The sequence below is a fragment of the Eublepharis macularius genome, chromosome 19 (genome assembly GCF_028583425.1).
Source record: "Eublepharis macularius isolate TG4126 chromosome 19, MPM_Emac_v1.0, whole genome shotgun sequence".
Lineage (NCBI taxonomy): Eukaryota > Metazoa > Chordata > Lepidosauria > Squamata > Eublepharidae > Eublepharis > Eublepharis macularius.
Genome location: NC_072808.1, coordinates 25,961,964 through 25,980,122, shown reverse-complemented (window position 1 = coordinate 25,980,122; position 18,159 = coordinate 25,961,964). Strand labels below are relative to the sequence as shown.

Below are 18,159 nucleotides of genomic sequence, written 5' to 3'. Positions count from 1 at the left end.
AACTTGCAGTTTCATGCCAGTCTCTGTATCCATCGGGCTGCCAATTGTGCACTTAATTTCTGTGTTATCTACCTCAATCTAAACGGAAAGGAATTGGATTTCCAAGTTTCTGTCACATAATGAGAAAGATAACCTGAGAGTACAAAGGTGAGCATTAGGGCTGTGTCACGTCACAATGTGTTTATTGTCCCAAAGGCCATCTCCTTCTTGAGCAGTTTGTTTTGTATACTAGTTTTGAAGAGCAATTGCCAGCTGCCATTCAGCAGGCAGGGCACGGATCCTTGTTTATCCAAATGTATGAGTTATTCAAAGTTTTGTAGTTTGGTGTAGTGGATAAGAGCGCAGGACTCTAATCTTGAGAAACGGGTTTGATTCCCCACTCCTCTGCTTGAAGCCAGCTGGGTTACCTTGGGCGAGTCACAGCTCTCTCAGAGCTCTCTCAGCCCCACCCACCTCACAGGGTCTTTTGTTGTGGGGATAACAATAACATATTCCGTAAAACGCTCTGAGTGGGTGTTAAGTCATCCTGAAGGGCGGTATATAAACCGAATATTATTACGTTATTAATGTCTTCTAGTTTTTCCAAAGCCAGCCCCTACCCCGCAGCAGAGTCTCCAGGTTTCTGACATAATTGCATTTTGGGGCTAGATGTATTTCTGCAGTGAGCCACATTCACACATTATAAAATCCTTGTGTCCGCCACATGGCTGGTGTGGTCCTGTGCTTGGAAATTAATCCACAGGCACACACGTGCCTGGTTCAGATCGGGTCTGTCATTTTCTAACCTGAAACGGCCCTAGGGAGCTGTTATTGGCCCCATTGAGGAAACGTACGTGTAGCCACTAATACACGTCAGCTCCCCTGCCCAGGGCAAGCAGTGGCTGCCTGGGGCTGCTTCAGGTTGGGAAGTGGTATGGATGGAAGGCTTGATTCCCCTTGCCTTGTGTGCCATGATCCCAGTTTGGTTTGGGTCTACGTATGCATCTGGGGGTGGAGGTCGGAGCACAAGAGTCTGGGCAGGGCCTGTAGTAGTAGACACGTGGGGGACACACAGACTTCATAACATGTGAACTGACCTCTAGTGATCTTCTGCTCATTCAGTTCTATAAATAGTTACAGATTCAGGATTCTGCAGTTACAGATTTTTTGCCCTTTTAAACTCCTCATGTAGTTTCTCTAGGGTAGGATGCACATGTTATGTAAAATAATTAGTAAGCCCTTTAAAATCTTGAATCGTAGATTGGAATATAGGCTCTGAGTCACTGTGGCTTGGCTTTGTGTTCAGTACGCAGTTGTTGGAGTTAGATTTTCAAAGCAATTCCATCTAAAGTAAAAACAAGGACCCTTGGGGAGGCTGCACAAGAAATAAAGTCCTGCTTGTTCCCGTTTTGTGATGTAATGCTTGCTAACCAGATCAAGTGTTTCTAATCTGTTCCACATGGTATTTGTGACAAAGATAAACTGACAGGCATAGCTTTCCCTGAGAACTAAATGCAAGACTGAATATGAACAATTGAAAAATTGTTTAAAATCTAACTGCTGGGCCTGAAAGGTGGCTCGCCCAGTGCCTCCTTTCTTTGGCTCTCTGCCTCCACGAATCTGGTTTTAGTCCTAGTGCCAAACAAGCACGACTTCATTCCGCTGTCCTGACTCTGAACCAGAATCTTTCAGTGCCCAGTACTTCTGTTTCTTCCCCAGTTCCTTATTTCCAACACTTCTGTATAGCTTTTGCTGCCTCCTGCTACCCCCCACCCCCATTAGCTCATCTATGACCTCAGTTGCATCTGTTCCCTATCTGACGTTTCTTCTTTCTCTTTTATTGACTGTCCCCTCAAATTCTTTCCATTACTGACTCTATTCCCTTCCATTGGCTGTCTGGGCTCCTAATATCTTAGTTTAACAGTTCTCCTGGGATCACTTCTAATTCAGACTACTTACCATGTCAGTTAATTCCATCTGTTCATACAGCATAATCTTTCATTCCAGCCAAACTGTTCTCTCTCTGCTTTAGAGGAGACTAGCTGTGAACATTCCATGCTTCCTGTTCTGTTGAATACTAATAAGAATTCTAAACCATCACATCAGATGAGACAGAAGTAGTCAGACTTTAGCTACAGGTTGCAGCATTGAAGTTCTAGGCCATATTAATCTTAGAATTTGTGTCCCTTCTGTTTCCTCCCTCACACTCTTTCCTAGAGCCAAGCTACAAGTGACGCCTGACACAGGTTGGACACTTGTCAGCTTCCCTCAAGTTTTGATGGGAAATGTAGGCGTCCTGGTTTTACAGCTTGGCTCTCCATTACAGCTGCAAGAACAGGATGCCTACATTTCCCATCAAAACTTGAGGGAAGCTGACAAGTGTCCAACCTGTGTCAGGCGTCACTTGTAGCTTGGCTCTCTAGAGACGGTAATGGCCTTCATTTATAGTAGGATTTGAGTCCAGTGGCACCTTGCAGAGCAACAAGATTTTCAGGGCATAAACTTTTGAGAGTCAAAGCTCCCTTCTTCAGATACCTCAGATATACCCTGAAAGTGCTCTTGGTCTCGACTCAAATGCTGCTGTTGTGCTTCAGACCAACACAGCTACCTGTCTGAAACAGCCTTCGTTTATGTACCAAATAGGTGAATGTGATGCTGGGAATTCGAATAACCAATTTAGGTCACAGACACCTGACTAGTAAGAGAGCTTTCTTATTAGTGGCTGTGGCTGTGGGTAATGAGAGAGGCCTGCGTGGCCATTCTTTAAGATCACAAACGTTTTTCTTCTGACTCTGCTGTGCTGAGCATTTTTCCTCTTTTGAGAAGTTTAATTGTGATCTAGAATGCCAAGAATATACTAGATAGCCACATCCAGTTTGTAGATGGAGAAGCAGTATTTTATGATCCACCAAAGGTCTCATTCGTCTATTCATTGGAAGTCACCAGTTACATTTGTGGTTGGTTGTTGTGGATTTTCCAGGCTGTATCGCCGTGGTCTTGGCATTGTAGTTCCTGACGTTTCGCCAGCAGCTGTGACTGGCATCTTCAGACGTGTAGCACCGAAAGAAAGGGATCTCTCAGTGTCAAACTGTGGTGGTTTGGGGAACTAATAAGCTAGGTGCTGGGTTTCTAGGATGATTGATTCTGTTGCCTAAAAATAAAGTTTTTTAAAAAAATATATATGTTGTGGATAAACTGGATTTAGCCTCATAAAAGTGTCTCATCCTTTCAGTGGTAGTGGCAAAGCCATGCTTTTCAGAGATACCATTCAGAGATACCATTTCTTAAATTGTGGTATAACTTGTCCCAGTATTTTACTTAAATTTCTTTTAATCTCTCCCATAATTATGAATAGTAGGTGTATCAGTTAGGTAAGATGTCTGTCATTACCTTTATATGGATACCAAATACCATCACAGTAACAAATGCAAAATTGGGTTACAGTCTCCAGAGTAAGCTCTTACGCTCGCTCGTCTCTAGGGTGTCTTGTGGATGTTATTAGGAAGCCAGACCGAAGCCTTGATCCGCCCAGACTGAGCAGGCGGAGTCTGATGGTTTTGTTTGAAGCACATGAATCACTTGCATTCTGGTGACTGTGTACATGCTCCGCGTGCAGGTGCCAATGACGATGTATTAATTTTGGCATATTTTGCACCCTTTAGGCTTCCATTTCAGCACCAGAACAACAGCTGGCTGCTCAGAAGCAAGACTCTGTTCAAGGGTGAGTCTGTCCAGATACATTTCTTTGGACTCAGTTTTAAAGCAGCATTTTTTAGAAAGTGGAGGAGCATCCCCAGAGTCTCTCTGCAGTGAAGAGCCATTCAAGGCCTGCAAGGAAGAGAAACCGGACGTGTTCAGGCCGGAGGGGGTCGTGATGGGGATGCCGGTTCACAAGCAGGTGCAAAGAAGGATGAGAACCCGTCCATTCTCAAAACTGCGAAGAGCATCAATTAAATTGGGGGGAGAAAAGGTTGCAGAAAATAGCAGCAAGTTAACACCACGTGTGGCTTCTCTTTGCTAGCAGAGTCAGGAGTTAGCAACCATTATCAAGGTGTTCCTCCTGTCCCTCATTCTGCCAGCTCTACACATCAGCCCGGTGGAGTTTCTGCCCTTTATCCCTAACTGTGTGTCCTCTTTTGTCTGTACTTCTTTGTTTTGTATAGATCTCTTCAAAAGACAGAGTTTTCTTAAACCTACTAGGGAAGCAAAACGCGTCTCAAATCTGTGTAGGACTCAAGGGCTGTGCCGGGCATGACCATGGGAGTCATGTGAATGGATCTCCCAGTGCTTTTTAAAAATCCGCTTATTAAATGCACAGGAGCTACGGTGCAGTGAGGGTGTGTGTTTAGGCCTCCTCCGTGCTGTTTTCTTGACCAAAAGTGGCCTCAGGAAGGGACTGTGTTCCCTGTCGGGGAAACGCCCGCTCCCAGCATCCCTGTCCAGTAGCACCTTGAAGACCGACTAGATTCCCAGGGTCAGAGCTTTCAAGAGTCTGAGCTCCCATCTGGAAATCTAGCTGTTCTTTAAGGTGCTACTAGACCTGAACCGTGCTCTTCGACTGCAGACCAACATGGCTACCCACCGGAAACAGTTCCCCTGTGTTTACCAGCAGGGACGATAGCAGCTCTCCAGAGCGGTTTCGGGTTTGGGGAATGGCACCTGGGAGGGAAAAAGTTTAATCCCTCCCCCTGCCCCACAGCCCTCGCTTGAATTGGGTTCTACTCGCCTAATAATTGAATTTAAGGATCTCTGGCAGCTGTGCTCATGGAACTCCCAGAGTCACGTCTAGTGTATCCCTGAGAAAAATACAAAATCCATGTAACAGGAAAATAGAATTTCATCTTACTCCCCTTTTGAAGTTACATAATTACTATTGGTTCAGTTTGACAAGATTTTGGACCAGGCCCACAATCTATCTGAGGGTGAAAATCTGTATAGTTTTTCAGGCGACTGATTTTGAGAGTGGTTTTCCTGGAGGTGTGGGACCCTACAGCAGACTCGAGGCTGGCCCCTGCCGATCGCTGGGCCGTGAGAAAACTCTTTGGGTTAGTGAGAGGATGCTGCCGGGCAGTGCTATGGCCTTCTTCTCCGTCTCTGCTGAGGGCTGCAGTGGCAAGCTGTCTTAAGAGAGGAGCGCAAGAGGGGTCTGGTGTAAGCAGTGCAGACTTCTGAGCTATAAGGCTCTGTGTTGCTGAATGAGTCGTGTGGTGTGTTTATTTTTACTTCGTCAAAGTGGAAAGCAGACGGTAGTTTTCAGTGTTCTGAGAGTGGTACTGCTAGAGGTGTTGTTACCTGTCGCGTCAACACTCGTCCCACTGTTTTCTCTGGTAAACAAATGTTGTATGTTTTTGTAGTACTTAAAATTATCCTTCAAACCTGTTTGATGAGGGATGGTAGCAAGACAAAAGAGATGTAGGTGTATCCTGGGGCAACTCTTCTAAGCGTTAGCATCCTCTCCCCAACCTTCATCTGGTTGCTCCTTTGTTGTTCCAAATAGTGAACATTTTGGCTGCCAAAATGTTTAATATTATTAGACTAGCTGATATATGTGGGAGAATCCAAACATCTTTAGAAATTAAAGAATACAAGACTCCTCTCTCAGCCCCCCTCATAAGAGCCCCACATACTCCTCCTGGGTGTGCTCCAGTCCTTTTTTTATCCTCTTTAGCCTAATTCCTGATGCAGCCCCGCCAAAGGAAGGCGCCAACGGAAGTGACCTTCCAAGTGGAAACAGCAAGCAAGACAAGAGCAAGCAAAGGAGGGCTTCCTGTGCCCGAGCCGAGAAGGGAACCAAATTTCAGCTCACGGTGCTCCAGGTTTGTATGTCAGGAGCGAGGGCTGTCCGAGGTTCCAGAGTGGCCTCCCGTGGCAGAGCATCTTGGCTCTGAGGAGAATCCGCCTTGGGAGCTGGTTGCCTGGGCCTTAGTGCCTCACTGGCTTGGCAAACCTGTTGGCATTTCACACGTGGGCATTTGCACGCAACAGTACTTCTCATAATAGCAGGTTAACTTTTGTATGTTGGGCTTCAGACATTAATTGTGTATGTTAAGGAGCTGCTGCTTTGACTCATTACTGTTTGTATTCACAGAAAGTAACAGAGCCAGGGTGTGTGTGTTTCTCATTTTATGTGAAGTCTAGGATGCTAGTGACTGAATTTTTATGGGGAAACTTTTCTTCTAGGTGTACTTTCAGCAGAAATGTATGTTTGTGATTTTTATAACATCATTAGTTCCAAGAAGTAATCTTTCTCTGTAGGATGGGTTTTGAGGCTTGAAAAATGTACCAGTTAAAAAATAAGAATTTTTCACAACTTGGTGTAAATTATTTTTTACACATACTGCTCTTGTTTGTATGTTAATAACCCAGAATTTTTACATTTTGTTGGCAAATCTATTTAGCTTAAATTTGTTCTCACAACTTCACATAAATTGGCATCAGTTGCTGTTTAAATAGTGTGAAGTATAAATGGGACCTAGAATCCGGTCCAAAGATTATTAAAACAATTTATGGGTATTGGAACAAAATGATAGTTGAAGGGCGTGAACCCCCGCGAAAAATGGGCTGTTTCATTTGCTGGCGAATGCCACAGAGCCTGATCGTCCTTGGCCATTGTCATGACTTAGCACACAGTAGAATCTGTGTGTGTGTGTTGTGTGTGAGTGTGTGCGTGTGTGTGAATTTATCTCAACAGTACTGAATCTTTTAAAGTTAAAAGACAGTTGACTGTGGGTGCCTTGCCCCTCTAACTGTTGGACTAGAGGTGTCGTCTTTAAGGAGTTGCTGGCACGCCCATTCAGAAGAAGCGATCCCTCCCTGCTTAGGAAGAGGGACGGTGCTTTATCTCCCTCTCACGGCCTAGCGATGGTGTTCTCTCTTCCATCAGGTTTCAACATCCGGGGACAACACTGCGGAGTGTCAGCTAGAGACTCATAACAACAAGATGGTGACTTTTAAATTTGATGTTGATGGAGATGCTCCAGAAGACATCGCTGATTACATGGCAAGTTTCATGGGCCCTGCTGCCTATATATGGGGTTGCCAAATACAATTACTTCTGTATATGGGATTTCCTGTCTGTGTGGGGTCCTGTATATGGGATTGACAAATACATGTACTTCCAAATGCAGATAGTAGTGCATAGGTTTGCAGTTTGGAGCCAGTTTGGCGTAGTAGTTAAGAACAGCAGGACTCTAATCTGGAGAGCCGGGTTTGATTCCCCACTCCTCCTCCCCTTGAAGCCAGTTGGGTGGCCTTGGGTCAGTCATAGCTCTCTCGGAGCTCTCTCAGCCCCACCCACCTCACAGGGGGATTGTCATGAGGATAATAATGACACACTTTGTAAACCGCTCTGAGTGTGGCATTAAGTTGTCCTGAAGGGCAGTATATAACTCGAATGTTGTTGTTGTTGTTGTTGTTATATTGGTAGCTAGTGAGGATATGGTGTAGTGGGATTGTGTCACATAGGTGTAGATCCTGCAGTCAGTAAGAAGGAGCAGCTTTTCCACACGTGCTTTTGCACTGTTTCGGCAAGGAATGTTTAATCAGAGCCCAGCAAATGGTCTGGGGGCGCCTGATGTGGCAGCATCGCTGAAGCTAAGCAGGCATGGATCTGGTTATCCTCTTGGGCTGAAGACCCTGAGAATTCCATGCAAGAGTGGATTGAAACACAGTAGTAAAAGCGGGACGTACAAAAATAGTAATACGAGTTTAAGATCACCATGTTGCAAATTTCAAGGGTTGGCTATGTGGGAATTTCCTTGCTTTGAAAGCTAAGACTGTGTCTTATGAGGAGGCGATATTTTACATGGAGGGACAGATAATTAGTATCACTTGAAAAAAATGTTCCCCTTTCTAGAACATTTTTCATGGTAAATAGTATTTTCATTACCTTTTATAATAATGATAATTCTTCAAGCAATATTCATGCATGTATTTAATTGATGTGTGTGAGTTTGGTGAATTACATTGCAAATACAGCCATTTTCTTTTTTAAGCTTGATAAAATACTTTTAAAGTGGGAGGAATAGCAATAGTGAGACTTTTGTCTGTGTCATCTCCTAAATTCTGTCACATCCATGTTTGGTTCCCCCACCCACCTTAGGTTGAAGATAACTTTGTACTGGAAAACGAGAAAGAGAAATTTGTGGAGGAACTGAAGGCTATTGTTTGCCAGGCCCAGGACATTGTTCGTAGCCTTCCTGCTGAAGAGAAAGCCTCTGGCATGGATGCGGCTGCTTCCGGCCCAGCCTCTGTCCAAGTAAGTGTGGTTTGCTTAGCAATGCCAAGAGTTCTGGGAAGGTGTGTGCTTGTGTTGGGAAACTCCTGCTTTATATTTATCTATTCATTTTTAATCCAGACAGGATCTTCTGATCAAGTTCAGATAAACCCAGCATCTACTCAAACTGGCAGTAAGTAACTATTCTAAAACATTTAACCCTTAAAGGACACACACACACACACACACACCATCCTCCTCTCCCGAAAGGTAAAAGTGAAGGAACTATTAGACATCCTTGCAAGGGTGCAAACAGGCTCCCTTCTGGTCCGCTGGACTGGCTTTTGTGCTTTAAATCTCTATATAGCAGTTAACTTTTAGAATGGTATTTCTCAATATGTGTTTTTGCTGTGTGTTGTTAACTTCGTGCTGCTGTTCCGATAGTTACAGATCCTAAAAGATTCTAAAAGTTTGTGTGAATGATGGCTAGCTTCAGACGAGGACAATAGCTTTCAACAGGTATGGCCGAGCGGGTTTTGTGTAGGTTAGATTTGAGCAAAAAGATTTTACCTTTGGGAAAATGGAATCGAAACTCTTCTATGGCGATTGTTGGTGACTCCATATTTATCTGGAGGGGGGGGGGTGAAAAAACAAGCTGGCCTTCTTTCCGTATACTCAGAGTGACTTTTTCTGCATAACGGTTACCTAGTTCACCTAGTTTGAGTAGCAGTTTAAGAGAGCAATCCTAAGTGGATCTACTCCCAGGAAAGTGTATACTGTACATGTTGCCATTAGTTTATTTATTTAATTTATTTATTTTATTATATTTCTATCCTGCCTTCCCCGCGAATGGGCTCAGGGCAGATTACATCATTTAAAAACATAATCATAACAATTTTACATAATATATACATAAAAACCCTAAAAACAATTAAAATCTAAGTAATTTCATAATAAATAATTAAGAATCAAGAGGCGGCCACTACAGTATAGCTCTTACATATCTTCGCTTCAATAAAAATAGTTGTGAATGGCACACATTTGTTTAAATCACAGTTGTTTTTGTGTAAGAAGCATGGGCATGATAGTTGAGAAATGGCAGGATCCTCTCTTGCCTCTTCAGTGTTCCTGAGCGGGAGGTAGCATAAGACGGCACCTCTCCTGTGAGCTACTTGTCCTCTCTGCTGTGATGCAGCACCATTCAGTGGCCACTGCTTGTCAAAGGTGGCAGCACCCAGAATTCTTAGCGTAGCAGACACTGATATTGAGCAGTCGTTCTGTTTCTGATTCTGGCTTGTATGAACAAAGTAGAGCCAGTTTTATTTTGGGGGGTTCTGTTTTCTGCTGGTTTGTGATTTCTACCAGCTGTGACACACATTTCCTTTTGTTACTGGGGAATTGGGACACTTGCAAACCTAGGCCCCCAAAGGGCTGCATGACTAGTCCTGTATACTGACATGAGGTCTTTGGGTGTGTTTCTGAAAGAGCAACCTCTCTAATTATCCGGTAAACCAATTTTGGAATGAGGGTATCTTCAAAAGTAGGTTTTGATATCCCATAGGATTCTACTGTTCAAAGAAAATAATTTAAAATTTCCCTAGGCACAACCAAGCCTTAGTTGTGCCTAAAAGTAACTCTCTGGACCCCCCAGCCCCACATTGTCCTGATGGCTACATAGTGGCCAAGTCTATTGCACTGTGAATGGTTGAGGGAGTTATTGCTGTGTATGGTGGAACCACCCACCCACCCACACCGAAAAAGTGGGCATGTGATTGTCCTTAGGAGTACAGTTAACTCTGTATAATAAAACAGAAGTGTACAACTAAGAGCTAAGCTACAAGTGACGCCTGACACAAGTTGGACACTTGTCAGCTTCCCTCAAGTTTTGATGGGAAACGTAGGCATCCTGTTCTTGCAGCTGTAATGGAGAGCCAAGCTGTAAAACCAGGACGCCTACATTCCCCATCAGAACTTGAGGGAAGCTGACCAGTGTCCAACCTGTGTCAGGCGTCACTTGTAGCTTGGCTCCAGATCTGGCTATGACTAGAGAGCCTTCTTGATCTGGAAGGAAACATTGCATGAAAAGAAAATCTGCTGCAACTTGACTAAAGCCCTGTTTTATGGAGCTCCTTTGACTCTTCGTTTGTTGATGGACAACTGAAGTTTTTTGCGCGGACAAAGGGTTCTGCTACTGTGATGTTCCTTCCTGCTTCAGCTGAAATGGTGGCTCAAGAATCCATAGGCTGAGCTGCTGAAGCAGGGACGACCTTTGGTGCGCTAATGCCCACATGCCCAGCCCTGCTCTCAGTGGAAAGAGGGCCGTGGGACAGGGCAGACTCCACAGGGCGAATCAGAGCCAACCGGTGGCCAACGAAGAAGCCTGCCGCTTGGGTTGGCACTACTATCAAGTTCCTCGGAGGCAAGAAAACCCAATGGATCCAGGCCAAGACAGGACGATGCCATTGACAGAACTTCTTGTTCGTTTCATAAATACCCAAGAGCAAAGCAAGTGGGGTCAAGTCATACTGCCAAGGTCTTAAACTTGCTTGGGACACACATGTACACGCACTGGTGGCAGAGAGAGGCATATCTCAGGGAAGCAGCTTTAAATAGCATTTTTCAAAAACAGTCCATCGTTCTTAGCCATCTCCATTGAGTAACATCACAGGTGTTTGTGCGAAGGGAACGTAGCCCCCTCTGTTGTGCTGTGCAGAGTGGCGGAAAAGGAAGCCAATCAGCATAAGTGGGAAAGATCCCTCACTGCTTTAGCCATTGTTTGGAAGAGCTGTTTTTAAAACAGGGCATCTCAGGGGGCAAAGTGAGGAAGGCAGGAAGCGGAAGGGCATCTCCTTTACCGAGCTGCTCCGGGAGAGCCGAGAACAGAGCTTGGTGGATCTTGGCTCCAATGCTGGTCAGGCTTAATCAGGCAATACGTGGAGCTCCCAGCCCTTTTAAAAAGCCACTGATCAGGTGTGCGGGGGGCCGGTTGGAGTCAGGACCACAGCACTAGGTGGGGGGGCGGGGCTTCAGCAGTTGCCTCCTGCACTATTTTCCTTTTCTAAAACGGCCTCAGGAAGCTGCTGTGTACCCCATTTGGAAAACTTGCGTGCAATGATACCTGCCCATGGACGTTTTCCAAATGGGACACACAGCATCCCCCAGCAGCTGTTTTAGATTGCAAAAATGGTGCAGGAGGCAGACGTCTCACGTGCCCTCCCTTCATGCATTGGTCTTAAACACAAGGTAAGTGACTCTCAAAACCTCCCGGAGCTCCTGACGCTGAACTCCTTGTGTCTGGTCAGGTGAGAGTCTAATGTTCAAATGAATGGACAGCATTGCGTGTAAAGTCCTGCTTGGCGCAGCAGCACCGCTCCTCCGTTCGTATTTATGCAGGTCTCGGTTGTTGATGTTGCCCATTTCCCATTCCTGCACGACAGTGGAGTGATCCTCCCTTACGGCTTTTCTCTCTCTCTCTCTCCCCCTCCAGGCGAGTCTGCTCCCCAGTCCTCTCCTGTTGGGCGCTGGAGGTTTTGCATCAACCAGACAATAAGGAACAGAGAGTCCCAGGCTCCCTGCGCTCTTGTACAGTCAACTGCCACTGATCCAGGGTGTCAGACAGCAGGTGAATCTGGGATGGGTCAGAAAGAAAGCTTGAGTCCTTTTTCACTGGTCTCTGCGACAGCTGGTCATCTGAGCAACGGGGAGGCTCTAGTCAGCAGGAGGCTCTGGCTCTTTGTCTTGAATGAGCGCAGATGGCTTCAGCTTGGAAGGTCCAAGTTGAGTTCTGGCATTGTGGTGAAGACCAGAGCCCTCTTTTGGGAAAAGAACCCCTCCTTTCAGGGTGTCTTCTTTCAGGATGTCCTCTCAATCAGGAGTCGGGGCCAGCTGACAAATGACTCCTGTTTCATATTTCCGGCAGATACTCTGTGCCAGAAAAGCTGCGCTTAGCTTTGCTGAGGAGGTTTTCCTTCTGCACTCAATTAGTATGGTTTTGTGTCTTTGCCTCACCTCCTAAATGATTCTTATTTTTTCCTCTGCTAAGTGTTGCATAAAGCTTTTTGGGGGAGGTGTTGTTTGTTACCAGATGCAAGAGCACTCTTTTTTAAAAATGGAAGCTTCATTATCTGGACTATTCCTGCTTAGACCTTGCTAGCAAAAGGGAAGATCTTTGTGGATTGAATATGTATTCCAGGATTTAAAAGACTGGGTTTAAAAGAGAGGCATATTTAAAATATTTATTTAAAGGAATATGACCATCTGCATAATACAAGAAAACACAGCAGCCAAAAATTCTCCTTGCACCCCTTTAACCATTTTCCGTCGTTACTTCACATAGACAGTCTTTACCTAGGAAACTTATCACAGTTCTTCAGCAGTTTCCCATAACAAACAGAAACAGAGGATTCACCATCAGAACCAAAATGTGGTCTGTTGCAGTTAGGAAGGTGGGGGGGGGGGACTTGCTTTGCTGGGAATCCCTGGAAGGCACCCTAGTAATTGGCTGCCACCACTCTGGTGTTTCCTGAGAACATCTAGACTGACCCGCTGAGCAGGGGCCCTTCCAGCTCAGCGCTCGCACAATAACAAAGTAACGTGGGGAAACCCTGGACATTCTTTCTAGCAAACTATGTAGTGCCTGGGTGATCTGGCACATGGCGAAGAGATGCAGAGGAATATCCTAGGGAAAAGTACTGTACTAAGGAAGCCAGAAAATGTCTTTATAGAGACAAAAGAATGTCTTGATAGACAAAAGAGGAAAATGGAGTAGATTCAGGGAGGGTAGGAAAGAAGACAAAATACAAAACACAGGGAAGATCACACTATCACACAGCACACCATCTCTCAAATAAAACAATAGTTGAGCTAACTCAGCTAAGTACACTTTACCTAAGTTGCAGCAGGTTCCTCAGAGCATGTACAGAGTTCCCTTGCAGTACCAAGATAGTGGAGGAGTCCTTAACCCTTGGCCCACTAGTCTCGGGTTCTCCAGGTGGTATGCTGTTCCAAAGTGGGGACCCAGAAAAGCCCAGCCCTCCCAGCTGCTTGTGGGCAACAGAATCTGACAGAAGCCAGCCCCCTTGGTGAGATTGTTTAGCGGGTCTGACCAGTCCCAAGGAAAGCTCCATCTCTGGTGTCAGAGACTATTTCCACCAACCAGAGAATGTATTACAAGGTGGCCCCACCCTATTAATGGCTCTGCATTTCCTTGATGAAAAGGGAATCTGGCCCAAACCAGTTGACCTTTGTCAAAAAAGGACTCAGTTGGCCAAGTAGCCCCAGCGTGGAAGGGAGCGTAAAGCGTTATTCTCACGTAAGCCCCAGGGGCCCCAGACCCCCACTCTGGTGCCGTATGGGACCTTGGGGTTCTGTCACAGAGTTATTGAGGGATGGAAATAAAATAACCTCAAAGTCACTGGGTTCTTCACAAGACAAGGACTGTGAAAGCCAGAAATCATGGCCAGAGGTTGCCGGATTGACGTGTGTCCAACAATGCAAGAGTGATAATTTATACTGTGTTAAAAGGAAACAAATTACATGAATGGGTGTTCCAGATGTTCACTGTTGTTCTAGGATTTAGCACCCCCCACCAATAATTTCATTAAACAACATCAATTTAAAAAATTTAAAGTATGGAAAACAAACTCACCTGTGTAAGCAAATACAGTTTGTGCCAGATGGATTGAAAATCAGTAGAAGCGGCAGAAGGCAACAAAATGCACAAGGGCCGGTTCACTAAGTCGTGCGCATTAATTGTGGTGGCAGAATTAGGCGAAGCTTTCTGTTTACATGTATGTTTGCCGTGGTTTAAGAATTTGTGCGAATGGTGGATTATCTTCAGAGCAGTATAACGATGGTCCCCAACTTGGCGCCTTCTGACACCTTTCCTGGGTGCCCGCCAAGTGCTTTAGAAAGCGGCTGGGGCCGGATGCAGCTCTTGCCCAGCTGAGCTTCTCTTTGGCCACTGGAGATCTCGTTGACTCTGCAATATTTTTTTAAAAAATTGCTTTTGGCAGCAGCTGTTACCACAGCAGAAGAAGCTGCTGTAGCACAGTGGTTAAGTGGATTGGCTGCGAATCAGCACTCAACTGGTTCAGTTCCCACGACTGCCCTGAGCTCAGTAGGTGGCCTTGGGTCAGCCCCTCCTCTCAGCCCCACCTCCCCAGCTGTATTGTGGGGATAATAATAACACTAACTTGTTCGCCGCTCTGGGTGAGGCACTGATCTGTCTAGAAGAGCGGTATATAAGTGCAGTTGTTGTTGTTGTTGTTATTCGAATTATCCAAAACACAACCAACAATAAGCAGAGGTCTAGTATTGTTGTTGTTGTTGTTGTTGTTGTTGTTGTTGTTATTCGGGTTACACGCAACACAATCAATAATAAATAAAGATTGCATGTTATTGATTGGCCTTGCTGAGCTGATACAAGTTTCCACCAGAGACCTAAATATCAGCCAGGCATCAGTGTAATAATATATAACGCCGTCATTTGTGTAATATATAACGCCATCATTTGCAGTTCTGTAGGTGCTATATCAGAAAGCTCCACTTCTGGTGGCCATCTCTTTAAAGGGTGCCCTAGGTGCGGGACATCCCCGGGCCCTCCTCTTCCCCCCATCCTTGGAGCAAAGCCCTGGAGAATGACTGGGCTCAGCCTGTGCGGCCTCCTGCCCCTCCCCCAGCCGCCTCTCAAGGGCCCTCCAATCGGCCTGGGCATGCCTGAGGCTGCTGCAGGGCTCCCTGGCTGCTCTGCCTCTCCATGGTCCTGCCCTGGCTGGGGCTCCTGGGGTGGGTCAGCCTTCAGTGGTCCTGGGAGCTGCCACACTTTGGTGGCTGCCTGTTCCTCTCTCGCCACCTCCTTTAAACGCTCAGAAGGCCACGGGGCGCGGTGGTGAGTCCTGCTGCCGCGGAGACGGCTGCTGCTGTGGCTCCCGGCCATCTTCATGGCCTCCTCCACGTGGCAGCTACAGCTGCAGCTCCACCCAGGTCCAGGATGCCTCCTGGCCACAGCTCCCTCTTGTGCCCAACCCGTTTCAGCACTGCTGTGGCAATGCTGACTTTCCCTGTCTCAAAGGACTCACGCGTCTTGCTAAGGTCTTTCAAAACTATGGCATATGTCAGGCTTGGCTTTCAAATATGCTTCTTAACCTAATGACTTAGGTAGAGTTGGGTTCTGAAAACTGATCTCCGCTCTAGCTGTATGCCAGTTTTAAAAAGTGCAGGCTTTAGAAGGGGTGGTGATAGCAATTGACAAAGATTCTGGCCTTTAAAGGCAGAAGATGGCTTTCCCTGGAACTGTGGTGACAAGCCTTACTGGTTCTTGTCTTGTGTTTGCAGACCTGCAAAAGGAGAGCACGAAGGAGGATCGTCCCCAGGATTGTCCACAGGCTGTGGAAGACGTTAGAAGCCAGCATAGGCTCACCCCACCTTCCAGCTCAAGCGAGCTCATGTGTGACAGTGTAGTGTGTGAACCTCAAGTGCTGGAAATGGAGCAGCTGGTTCTTCCTCGCCACTCAGAAGACAGCGTGGACAACCTGCTTCCTGCCATTGGTGGCGACAATAGCGAGGGTGTTATTCATGCGCCCACTGCCTCCCTGGCATCTCTGGGGACAGAGACCCAAGTTAATGACATTCACTTATCTTTGCGTTTGCCCCAACCAACACCGGATAGTGTTGAGCTGAATTTGTCCACTGAGGCCATCACCTCCACACAACCCCCCAGTCATGTCCTGGCCGCTGAGAAAGCCAATGGCTCTGTGTATGCTGAGCAGGCCTGTTCTTTGGCTCAGAGCCCAGGCCAGGAAGGTGCTTCCTCCCTGTCCGCTCTGGAGCCAGATAGCGAGGGCCCTCCCAAGATGGACTTTGCCGACAACAAGATCAAAAGCCTGGACGAGAAGCTGAGGACACTTCTGTACCAGGAACACAGCTTGTCAGGCACCTCCCCGGAGAGCCAGAAAGACACACCCAGTGCACTGGAGTCTCCCTTCTCCTCTTCTTCTGCTGAAGACACTCTTCCCTACCTGGTGCCTGAAGTCCAGAACCTCGATTCCCCAAGGGAGGCCCAGCAAAGCCCCGCCAAGTCTCCAGACCCCGAGGGTGTGCTCAGTCCATGTTCAGGTCATCCCGAGGGTTTGCCAGTACCGAAGAGGGAGCCCAGTGTTATCACTTCTGCTCCTAATGATCTCTGTATGCATGTGAGTACTGATGGGTGGATTGGGCTGGTCTTGACAATGGTTTGTCTTACGCTGGTGAAATCTAACACATCTGGAAGTCTAATGGATGCAGGCAAGTAATGGGTAAGCGTTCTTTCCAGGTAGATTATTGCAACCCCATGACTTTTTCCACTTTCCACTATTTTCATTGCAGAGGATCTGGAATCTGAGGGCCAACCAGATGGGTGGAGATCATGGACTTCTGTTTTCCTGTAAAAACTAATGAGCACATATACGTGCGGCTTTAATTCGGATCAGACCCATGCAGGAAGGGAAGCAGATGTAACTCTTCAAGCACTGCTTGAAACTAGGCTCCCTGTGTTAATATTAGAAGTTTTAAATGGGAAATAATGTCCTTTTAAAACCTGTTGTTTTTGTTTAGAATGTTACTGGACCAGGAAGCCTGGCTTTAGTTAGCAAAACTTCCTGAGGCGTTTGGAGATAGAAGTGTGTATCAAGGGTTGTGCTTTGGAAGGGTTTAAATCATTTCTCTTGGAACAGACTGAAGGGGCTGCTGTTGAAGACCCGCTATCTCCAGAGCAGGAATTACCTTGTGGCATTCCACAAGGCGCAGTCTTATCCCCCCTGTTATTCAACCTCTATGTAAAGCCTTCAGGAGAACTCATTCATAGCTATGGAATGGGATGCCATCCATGTGCAGGTGACACCCAGCCCAATACCTCACTGCCCAAATCACTGCAGGATGTAGCTGAGATCTTGGGTTGCTGTGGTCAAAAGGCTGAAAGTGAACAACTTGAAACGGAACCCCAGAGATGGAAGTGATGCTCTTTGGGAAGGCAGAGATCCTGAAGGACATTGTGCTGCCTAAGTCTGATGGAGTTCCTTTGACCCTCGCAGACTCAGTTAAGAGCCTAGGGACTATACTAGATCCAGCACTACTGCTAGAGAAGCAAGTTAAGGTAGTCACAAAAAATGCTTACTATAAACTCAGACGAGCCTGGAAGACTGTCCCGTACCTCGACACAGCCAATATGGCCACTGGATTCATGCCATGGTCTTACTGAGATGACTACTGTAAGGCTCTGTACGCAAGTCTCCCCTCTAAGTTAACTCAGAGACTCCAGTTGGTGCAGAATGCTGCAGCTCAGTTATTATCAGGAGCCAGGAGGAGCATGAATATCCTTCCCCTTCTGCAGGCACTCCATTGGCTACCTGTCAGTTACTGGGCTCAATTCAAGGTATTGGCTGTCGCATACCAAACCCTTCATGGCCTTGGTCCGTTGTATCTGAGGGAGCTCCCCTCTCCCTATGTTCCACCATCGCTTATCTGAAAGGGCCTTCTGCAGGTGCCACCTCACACACGGGCAAAGGAAACAGCCACCTGAACACCTGCGTTCTTTGTGGTGGCCCCCATCTTATGGAACGGTCCAGGAAAGCTCCCTCTCTCCTGGCTTTCCACAAACTAAGCAAAACTGAATTATTCAAGAGGGCTTTTTTACTCAGCTAAAAGGGATGTACTGTAAGGAAGTGGTCTCGAGGAAATGCATTATTCCGTCTCTCTCTCTCTCTCTCTCTCTCTCTCTCTCTCTCTCCCCCCCTTCATTCTGCTTCTTAGCTTACTAATAATGCATTAGTAAAGGGGTATGTACTATAGACTTTACTACTGTGTATTGTATGTTGCAGTAAGTATGATCCTACTGGGTAGTTCCTGTGTTGTTTAATATGCCAGTCTTAGAATTGCTTATGCTCTGTTCAGCTTTTCTTCAATTCTATTGGATTTCTGCTGGCTTAAAT

At 46.3% G+C, this 18,159-nt stretch overlaps 1 protein-coding gene across 1 annotated transcript in view; it reads left to right on the top strand.

The window, feature by feature from the left end:
- WNK3 (WNK lysine deficient protein kinase 3) overlaps window positions 1-18,159 on the top strand; it is a 114,851-nt gene that overhangs the window by 69,424 nt on the left and 27,268 nt on the right. Inside the window, exons 12-18 of the mRNA XM_055003282.1 lie at window positions 3,642-3,700; window positions 5,648-5,795; window positions 6,863-6,979; window positions 8,081-8,236; window positions 8,336-8,387; window positions 11,682-11,816; window positions 15,530-16,386. Coding sequence (XP_054859257.1) covers window positions 3,642-3,700; window positions 5,648-5,795; window positions 6,863-6,979; window positions 8,081-8,236; window positions 8,336-8,387; window positions 11,682-11,816; window positions 15,530-16,386 — 1,524 coding nt within the window. The remainder of the gene's footprint in view (window positions 1-3,641; window positions 3,701-5,647; window positions 5,796-6,862; window positions 6,980-8,080; window positions 8,237-8,335; window positions 8,388-11,681; window positions 11,817-15,529; window positions 16,387-18,159) is intronic.